At 38.9% G+C, this 10,974-nt stretch overlaps 1 protein-coding gene across 1 annotated transcript; it reads right to left on the bottom strand.

The window, feature by feature from the left end:
* Nucleotides 1-626: 626 nt before the first annotated feature.
* LOC108678759 lies at nt 627-10,344 on the bottom strand (the record flags this gene model as incomplete). The annotated part of the gene is given in 9 exon segments (XM_018167226.2): nt 627-2,531; nt 2,901-3,324; nt 3,623-3,952; nt 4,625-4,694; nt 5,059-5,219; nt 5,615-6,710; nt 8,256-8,425; nt 8,757-8,793; nt 10,093-10,344. Coding segments are annotated over 9 exon segments (2,637 nt in total), but the record flags the coding sequence as incomplete, so codon positions are not given.
* Between the last annotated feature and the right edge of the window lie 630 nt (nt 10,345-10,974).

Genomic DNA, 10,974 nt, shown 5'->3' with positions numbered 1-10,974 from the left:
TTAACACGTTGGCCTAATAGGGCTTCCATGTGGCCTAAAAACGACTGACAAAAATATGCCAATAATTCGAAATATACTGGTAAATTTGTTGTCTCCGGTGCACAAATTTAATTTTTCTTTTCTTCCGCACTTTTATAATGTAATAAGAAAGGATAGACATCATAAATTTTTGTTAGCCATCGCAATTGAAAAACTAAATCGCGGAATTTCTCGGGGAAAAATACCATTCAAGCCACCTGTGGGTCGTGCCGCACTCCAACGTGTTAATCATTCGTTGAATACATTCATACCCTTCAAATTCTGTTGACTGATCTGTGCAATAACTTCTCAAGAATTACTCGTTTCCTTCATATGTGCGTGCTTACAACGTACCAACGCTTGGGTTGAAGCGCTGCAACGCTTGGTCGAAGCGCCATTAGAACATAATCGCTGCTTCCACCACCTCGTATTGAAACAATTCCAAATACCGAGTTAACTAACTGTTGGAAAACGATGGCTCCTTGACTCGGTCGGTAATATCTTGAACCATATCTTAAGCAGTAGAATGAAATAAACAAGACATAACGACAACGCAAAGGCGCAGAATAACCTGCTGTGTAACCTGATGGATAATAAACCCAGGTTACTGAGGTAAGTAGCCAGTATATTGAAAGCAAAGCGATAGTAATGGACATGTAACTCAACACAGATAGAATGTTCTCATTATTGAGACATGTTATTTCAAACGCTACATTCTTCATGCGAGAAAATAGCGAATTAGAAAGGTACAGCCACGACTTTATAATAAAGTATCAAGTAATACCTTAAAAGTCAAGTGTAATTTAGTCAGGCAAATCTATTGTTAAGTAATGCATAAGAGCTTACATCGGTACAAATAATATATTGCGAGACACTTCATTATTTTCATTGAATTTGTATTTCCCAGATATTATTTACCTCAAAAGATATCATCAATTTACTAGAGTTGTGTTCATCACTAATATAAATCGCCTCGAACCATTCATACAACGGCATTTAACAGACTCATTATTTTTATTAAATTTGTACATCCCAGATATTACCTACCTCAAAAGATATCAATTTACTAGAGTCGTGTTCATCACTAATATAAATCGCCTCGAACCATTCATACAACGGCATTTAACAGACTAAGTCCAAAATACTTCCATCGCACGGTGACTTGTGTCAGAATCAGTCGCGTTGCCATTCTTTAGCTGACAGTTACAGCGCTGTTGCTGAACGGTGAATCATCAAATTTAACACCAGCTGAAACCCTGAAATGCGCACAAAAATTTTATCGGCAACCAGATTGATTCATTCTTCATAGTCTTCAAGTCATTTGACGATGATGGCATAAATGAAAGGTTTAAGAATATGTCGTAATTCTTGCATGTGTGCATCTTAGAATAGATCTGTCGTCGACGCAGCTGCTTATGCAGCTTGGTCAAGGACACATGCACCAATAAGTGTAATGATCCAGAACTAATAGCAGATAAGTTTCTAGGTGCATTATATAAAACATATAAACTACCATGCACTAAAGTAACGAACAGAAGACAAATAATAACAAGTGCAAAAAAAACAGCGAAGGAGCTTCGAATATTATGCTTCGCGCGAACGTAACAAATCCTTGCAGTAAAGGTTAACCTATCACCGCGCCAAGACATCACTCCTCAAAATCAGCACGAAAAAATAACGGCCAATAAAGTCAGAATGTCATAATACATTTTTATATAATTGGATGACTTTTATTAGTATATTAGCAGTGATTACTCAGGATATTACGAAGAAAACAATGATTTTGTTTGCCACAATGAAGAAGACTACGAGATGTTTGCGTAAAAAAAAAATTACAGTTCAAATCCACTACCAATAAAAAAAAATGAAGCAAACAAAAGTACACGCAGAACGAGTTTTGAACTGATGAAACGCATTCTCCTCCGATCACAATCTTCAAGATGGAGCGAACAGAACACATGGGTGAAATAAGGTGAAACTTTTACGATCAATTCTCATTAGAATATTGGAACCAGTTTTTCAAACTCAATCACTTTGATTATTTCAGGATTCGAAATTTAACAAGGTACTCTTCAATGAGCGGCTTCAATATCAGTGAATCGTAAGCTAAGCATGAATTCCACCATGTAGGCGATAATATATGAAACGGGAAACAAATCAATTTGTAATAATGAAAAACATATTTAAAAGACGCAGTTCATTGGTGGCGTTTCCTTGTTCTGAAGTTACCTAAATAAGTTAGTTTCAGAGAATACAATAGCAACTGTGAAATGGTAATGTTTTGGAGAAATTAGTGACATTCGTGAGCTGGCAATTTTGAAGCGAGAAGAAATAAACTGAGGACAGCCAAGTATCGTAGACAAGATACAAGCCCTGTAAGCAGTGCAGGCTTTCTTCAAAGCAGGAATGCAACGCCTCAAATGTCAATGCCCCGACGCTCCATCTGCAGGCGGAAGCGCTTGTTGGTGCGCACGCCTTTTATGAACTCCTGGTCCTTGGCACGTCTGTCCGCCCTGCACGTCACAATATTTACTTCGTTTATCATTGTCATGAGAAGTACGCATTACCAGTCGTTTACATACGTTCTGGGCATATCACTTCCATATTTAATGACAAGCGATGTACTGCAGATACTCCTCAAACACATATTGAAATTGACCTTAAAATCAGTTCATACAAGTGAAATAAGCAATGATAGTCAAATTCAATAATTTTCTGGTTCATTTACACACAATTAAAAACAAAAAGGCAACAACATAAAAATGCTTCACTTGGAAGTTTTCACACACTCAATGTTCAATGCTAGATAAGAAGAATTGAATATACAATCTAGAACTAGGACTATAAATTAAAGAGGCTATGTGCCTGCGTCAATGGATTACCTTGACATAACAGGAGGGTTCTTGCTTGCCAGCAACTTGATGCTCTGTGACGCTGGCGCTCCACCAGTGAATTGAAAACGAGGCAGCTTACTGGCACCAACCGCCTGTTTCTTGACGTCATCTTTTGTTGAGTCTGCGCTCACAGTTCTGTTGACGCTGAGCTTCCTTCCAGATGTCTTAATGTCTGGTTTCTGACTTCTTTCCCATGGAGCGCTCTTGCTGACACTGACAGGCCGGTGCACGTTATCAGTTTGACGGTCCTTCGTACCATATTTTTTAGTGACAGTTGCTGACTTGTTTCTCTTGACCGACGAGAGTTTGTTGTCGGCCTTTAGGAGACTGGCAGGTGTCACCGGGACAGCACTCGAGCGCCGACCGGGGCCCGCTCCCCAGGTTGGCAGGACAGAAGCACGGGGCGTTGTTGCTGGTGGAGGACGAAACAACACATGATTACGACTGATCTATTGGGCTAGTTGAGGTTGACCCACTGATGAATGTGCTGAGTGCTCAATAGGACTAGTAGTTAATGTTGACCCATTCGAACCAGAAATGTAGTCATTTTGCAGCACTCTTCACTCATATAAAATGTTTAATTGTAAATACTAGCAACATCGAATTGCATGTGTTATGTGTATACTATCCTTGTATCGCCCAAAAATGGAAGTACTTTTTCTAGCTCACTTGGCTTGATATTAGCATTAGCTAGATACACTCGGGCTTACCAGGCTTCAAATTTTCCTTCAGAGAAGTCAATCTTCTAGAAGAGTACGATTTTACAGCAGTGGATGGACGAGCTCCTTCAGCAGCGCCGGCAGCAGCCATAGCAGGCCCAGTAGCAGCCTTAGTAGTGCCGACCGCAGCCTCAGCAGTGCCGACCGCAGCCTCAGCAGTGCCGACCACAGCCTCAGCAGTGCCGGCCGCAGTATTAGCAGTACCAGCCTCGGCTTTAACAGCCGCTGCCGCAGCAGGAGCTTCAGGGCCCGGGGCTCCAGGGACAGATTCGTCTGATCCACCGAACTGGACCACTGGCGAGTTTGGTCCCTGAGGTTTCTCTGGAAAATAAATTTATAACTAGAATAAGCATTCACCATACCAGGAGGATTTTTCAGTAACTCCAACAATCCAGCATGCGAAATTTAAGGAATACCAACTATTTGTTAACGGAGGTAATCACGTAATAACTAAATTTTTTCATGGAGTTCATCACGTAATAATCTATTTTTTTCATAAAAGTAATTAAGGAAGAAATTTACTTTGTTGAGTAATTTAGTTACTACCGCACCATATGAGTATCGTTTACGATTTCCAGTGAATTACTATGAATTGAGACAGTAAATCGACGCCGTTGCACAATGATAACAACAGGATCATCACTCGCTTGCAAACTTATCAGAATTGTTTCTTAAATTAACCTTGAGAAAATACAAAGATAAACCGAAAAACCAAAACTGGATTGCAGTGAACAGAAAGGCCTGTGGCATCGACCGTTCTTGAGATATATTTGAGAAAAGTTCGACGTGGGCCCGCTCCTCGCTCGCGTCACAGCTCAGTGACCCTCGGAGTCGGTGTAGGCCACCATCAGAGGCGTTAAGGTCGGGGCCCTGATCATTGACATGAACCATTTCCTGTTTTTAATTAATAAAATTATTCCCTTTTTGTTGGAATGGTGAGTGTGGGAGGCCTGATTTCTAAAAAATATTTTTCAGTATTGTTGTAGCTCTCACCTGAGAAGTTTAGCTTCACTTGGCTGACGGCCGTGACGCTCGGCACAAACGGCGCAGGCGCTTGCACTCGCTACCATGGAAAACAGGTTGACGGCAATCATATACATTTCCTTCCAATACAACATAACAATGAAATAATTCAAATAAATAGTTGACTACTAGATGCTTTTAAACCAAGTCATGAGTCATAACTAGTAGCAGTTATGCCTAGCTTAACCGGTCACTCTGAGCAAACTACAGAAGTTATCTTGAGCAATCATGGACAAATTTATCGTCGTAAAAAAATGAAAAAAATTTATCGTTCACATATATGAATTTGACAGCTATTTATTTTTTCGAACAAAAAATTCTCCAACTTTAAATAGCAAAACATTCAATAATTAGTAGTAGCCAATATTAATAATAAATCTCCAGAGAAAAAATAACTTGCTAACTTTAGACACGGAGTCGCCCAGTTTCTTCTTCTTCGCCACAAAATCGTCAATGGTCTGCATGCTGCTGAAAGCCTTCTCGTGGATGCGTTTGAAATTAGGCATTTTGGTGACCTTCTGAGCATAGGCCATGAAGCGAGGGATGGCGCTGCTCTTGTTGCCGTCTGCCAGAAAAATTGTTTATTCACAGCAAGTATAGCTAGCATTAAAAAAAGGCCACATCTTAGCAACGTTATGCTTACTTTATCCAAATATAAAGACACATAACAAATAGTTGGACGGTTAGGGAGCGCATTCCGTTATTAATGTCTTTGAATATGAGAAGTTAACTACCTCAAAGTTCGAAGGCCACAGATATCCTCTATAATGAAATAATCTTGACAATGAAGAATGTTCCAGACAACTACCTAGCGCCACAACTTGATTCTAGTTGAAAAACTACAAACACAATTTGGTAAAATTGTTACACGAAACTTTTTCGTGAATTCTCAACAAAACAGGCGGTGGTAAAGAGTTCTTAAAAAGAAAGTAAACCACATGCAAAGAAGCTCCAACTAACCATTATGTTGGGGTGCATTTTCAGGGCCTTTAGCAAGAGTTCGACCAATGGCAAAGACAGGCTTGGCAAAAGTGGGCTCAACCCGCGCGACACGAGGAGACGACAAGCGTCTTGCCTCAGACAGACGCCGGGCTTGGGTCGATTCGAATCTGGACGCACGGAGAGCAGCATTGCTAGGGGCTTTTGTGGCTCCAGTTTCTTCTGTAGTGCTATCGACTGCATCTGATTCAGTAACTTCAGAAGTTCCACTTGCTCCATGTACTTCAGGGTCTGACTTTATAGCAAATGAATCTGAAGTTGAAAGAGTGGTTTTAGAGGAGTGGAACGTAGTGGACGAAGATCCTGAGCAACTTGACTCATTTACTTCTAATTCAGCGTCAGAGCTTCCAGCGGAGCACGAGTTTTTAGTAGATAGATCTGGAACTGTTGAGACCTTAGAAAAACTCAATCTAGATGATCTAGACCTCTTGGGTGTTGTAACAACTTTTTTCATCAAAAGTTTAGTTTCTGTTGTCTTGTGAGATCCATCATCAGAGCTGAGCCTCCCAGTAACTTCAGAAGTTCCAACGATAGCATCCAGTGTTGCACCTGACTTCAAATTATAGGACTTGGTCCCCTTTGATTCAGGAGTATTGGCACGAGGACTTGCATCGTTAACCGTTTGAAGGCTGGAACTAAGAGATGACCGAGTAGCGCGGGGTGCAACATTAGACTTACCAGGCGTGGAAGACAATATTTTGGTAGTTGTAGTCGAATTCTGAACTAATTTTCTAGAACGGGTGCGCTTCAAATTCACTTCATCAACTAATGTAGTGGAAGAGGTTGGCTTGCTAGGTAAATTGCTTATTGATTCACTTGAGCTTTCTTGAGTCTTGATATCAGAGGCATCGGGTTCAGATGGACCCACTGACACAGGTTCAACGGCATATATATCAGCTTTGCCCTGGACTTCCTCTTGCAGCTCCGTCAAGCAAGGGAGCAACATGGAGTGACCACATTCCACTGGTGCCTCCACTGGACCCTGGTTGCAAACATTGTGGTGGCTGCGTGAGATGGTTGCCATCTTTTTGTTCTCAAGCACAGCACTCCTGCGAGTCTGCACTCAGTAATAAAACAATAATAAAATGAGTTACAACTCTTTGTATGAAGAAATTGTGGTGCATGCAGACATGTTGATAAATATAAAAGGTCCAAATTTTGGCGAAGAAAATAAGCCAAGAAAAAAGGCTTCAAATCTATTTAACAGTCAGTTGAATTCTTCTATCTTGAAGATCATTATAATGGCATTCAAGATTTTAGCAAGAGGAGATGGGAATTTATCTTCTTACTGTTGCCTATTTCTCGTAATTTGCATGTTGTTTTTCAGATAATGACTGACCTATTCTATTCAACTAAATTTTCGGTGCTAGTAAGTGAAGTGGACATTTTCAACTTTAATGCTGTTAGGGGAGTTCCTAACATTGCTGCTCTTTACTTGGTTAAAAATTAATGTACTTCGGTAGTACGTGAAGTGATGCCAATAGTCTCACTAGTAATGTAAATGAAGTGATGCACACACCATCTGGTTTCATTGGTGATGCACTATAATAAGAGTTCTTATCACACAGTACAATATTTTATTTTTACACAGCTATTTTAAATAATGGACCCAATTTATTAAATTCCTACTTATTCAAGTATAAATTTGAAATTAATAATTTATGCACCAATGGAAAGAGAACGATTCAAGTTTTTTTAACCTATTCAAAGACGGAATTGGGCGGCAGCTAACTTTTTGAATCGAAACTTTTCTAATCAGTCACTTCCTGAGCGTTGAGTAGGATAGGAAAAAAAATCCTGGCTCTACACTCCTGACCACCAAGATCACCTGATCTCACCTCATGTGACTATTTCTTATGGGGTTACGTTAAGGAAGCTGTTACGTCTCGCCTCTACCAACAACTCTGTTTACATCCCGCCTCTACCAGCAACTCTGTTTACGTCCCGCCTTTACCAGCAACTCTGTTTACGTCCCGCCTCCACCAGCAACTCTGGTTGATTTGAAGAACCGTATCACTGCTACGGTGCACTCAGTAACAGAAGATATGCTTTCTCGTGTGTAAGACGAATTTGGCTACCGTTTAGATATCTGCCGTGCAGCACAAGGGGGACGTGTTGAACATTTATAAATATGTGAAAAAAGCTTCTAATCTTTTTTTTTTTTTTCTTTCCATTGGCGTACAAATTATTTATTTCGAATTGAAACTTAAATAAATACAAATACATTAAAATGGGTCTATGATTTAGAATAACCCAGTATAATTTAGACTAGTATGTATACAAGTATATGATGCCAAATAAATTTGCCAAATATTGAATTATTGAAATAAAACTTATAAATAGGTACATTTTTCGATGCATAGTGATGAGTGAGTGACCTGTCTCTGCTGGAAAAGCAAATTTCACTTCAGTATTTTGGTGTATCCCTAACCTAGCTAAGAACTGTGAACCCATCTTATCTTATAAAGTTCTCACAAAGAAAGATAACAGTACCATGCATGCAAGAAAACAAACAATTTAACAATGGATATTATGATCATTCTCTAACTGCACTATATAAATCAAAGCTTACATTCAAGAAGCATGCTTTCTCGTTACAAACCTTTCTCTTTTTCATGTTGGGGCTCTCAAGTAGGGGCTGAGGAGGGGCCTCAGATTTCCTCCTCTTCCCTGCCACTCCCCGCTTGGGAGGCTTCAGCAGCTGCATCATCTTTTGCTTGCCCGAGTCCAGGTGCTGCTCCTTTGCACTAGTCGCATTTGACTCTTGATTATCTAGAGAAAAAACAGGTAAACAGAATTAAGAGGTAATAATCAGAATAAACATTTTAAAACATGAAATGAGCAATTAAAAGACAGTAAATTACATAAATGAAATCAAGAGCAACTGAGTGTGTTTATCAGATAAAAAATAGCATTTATAATGGCAAGATTTAGGGTGAGAAAATTGCCAACTAACAAATTTTTATGTCAGAAATGGACATAACCAATGGAAATTTACTTCATATTTAACAAATTCTGGTAACATGCATTTTTTACTAACAGGAAATGTCAGTAAAATAATCCTTGGATGAAAATATGTATTGTGATGAATCTCCTGATTTACCTCCACTTTCATTCCTCTCATCTGTCCTGGGCTCCACCTGTCAAATGTAACATTGATTTTTAGACAACCACCATCGTCAAATTGGAAATTACGCATGAAAATATCCAAAATTTTGCTACGCATCATGAATCTATGTGCAGGGAATGTGATGATAAAGATGTTCCTACATGCCAAAATGTGAGAGCAATGATGATAATTACGGAACTTGCAGCAAATCAAAAAATATATGTAAAGGGTGGTCCAAACAGAGTGCAGAAAGTTATTCATGAACCATAGCTAATTTTCATCTTCTTTCTTTTTTTACAGGGACATTTCGATCAATCTGTCATTGGCAAATTCAAGCATGGATAGGTACACGATTGAGCAGCGCATTAGAGTGGTTCAAATGTTTTATTTAAATGTGCGGTCAACTTAAAATACATTTAGAGCACTTCGTGAATATTTTGGTCAGCATAATAGCCCAGCAAAACCACAATCAGGCGTCTTATTCTCAAATTTGAACAAACTGGGTCTGCAGGGGATGTGAAAACACCTGTGCATGCTCATAAAATTCGTTATGCAGAAAACATTACTGCTGTTTGCGATGGTGTGGCAGAAGAGCCACACCATTGCAAACAGCATCCAAATTGACTCGTCATTGCGCTCAACAATTGCACGCATCATGCTCCTTGCTGATCCGTATTTTGCATAAAGACCTGAATTTGCATGCTTGCAAGGTTCAATTGACCCAAGAACTGAAGCCTACAGACCATTTAAGGAGTCCTGAATGGACCGATTGGTGGTTTGAAATGGCAACAGTGAATGATGAATTTTATGCCGCAGCGTCGTCTAAAATTGTGACCATCAGATGAAGATGTGCTACCAAAGCTGTGGCAAACATTTAGCCAATATTGTATTTCACACATAATTGACATGAACCATAGTACTAACAATTAAAAAAGTAGTAATAAATAATGATTTCATACTTACTATGCGTTTTATTCACAATCCATTTTCTGCGCTGAAAATGGACCACCCTTAATTAACTTCAAAGAGTATATTAACAATTTATTAGCCTGCATAAAGTTGACAACTAGTTTCTCAATAAATATGCCCAATTACTACACCAAGTATGCATGTTCAAACAACTCTGTACAACTAATTCACTTAAACTGTTCTAGCAACTATATTTATTAAGATTGGCATTAGTGGGTAAATAAATTTGGGGAAATAGGTATCAAGAGGTAATAGGTAAATAGGAAATAAAATAGGTAATTTGGTGAATAAATACTTGTAAGGCCATCAACATCAAGGCATGGTTTATCACACTCATCAACACATGATGACAAAAACTCACCTTGCCAGCTGACAGCTTCAGATCACCACCTGCTAACATTTCATCAACATCCAAGATAGAATCATCTGTACTGCTATCAGCAACAATGCATTCTGTCTTGTCCTTTCTGTTTGATGAACCATGATTGAAGGGCATTGTTGAACTAGCAGGTATATGTGTTGTGCTTGCAGACTTGGATTCAACACATGATTCTGGCTTCTGCAGCTGTTGCTCATCTTGAAGCTCCAAAATCAACTCAATCAGCTTCTCTGCCTGAAAAATAGTGAAATTTATTGGTGGCAGTAGAACGTTTTTATAAAATGAAATTTTAAATGCTGCAGTTTTATCTTATCTAAAGTACAAAAATTACTGTGCCAAGTGAAGCATGTTATTGTTTGCATTGATGCACAAAGTCAGTCAAGTCAGACCCAATATTGAGCAAATTCTTTGTGAAGAAACTTTTCTGTCTGACATTGAGACATAAACACTCATTATATTAAACACATTCAAACCACCCAAAATCCAAAACAATACCTTCAGGAGCACTAAATTCTCTTTAAATTTGAAATTTTCAAAAAATGTTCTCACTTAGTATGACCTCAAATTTTAATTTCAACAACCATTTAATTGGCATTTTCCTATAATGTTCAAACTATTGGAGCTGTATCTATTATTATGTTAAAATAAATACCGTAAAATGGGGTAACTTAGACCACTTTTTTTATAAATGATGCCATTTTTTCACTAGCTAAAGTAAACTTGAATTGAAACATGCAAAATACAGGTCTATACTCTAGCTTCACTCACCATAAATTGCTGGCTCCTGCCTCTCATAGTCTTTATGTAATTTCAAAAAAAGTGATGGTCTTTGTTACCCCAGCTCTTGGGGTAACTTAGACCGGC

The sequence above is a fragment of the Hyalella azteca genome, unplaced genomic scaffold, assembly GCF_000764305.2.
Source record: "Hyalella azteca isolate HAZT.00-mixed unplaced genomic scaffold, Hazt_2.0.2 contig16582, whole genome shotgun sequence".
Taxonomy (NCBI): Eukaryota; Metazoa; Arthropoda; class Malacostraca; order Amphipoda; family Hyalellidae; genus Hyalella; species Hyalella azteca.
This window is presented reverse-complemented; position numbering and strand designations above follow the sequence as displayed.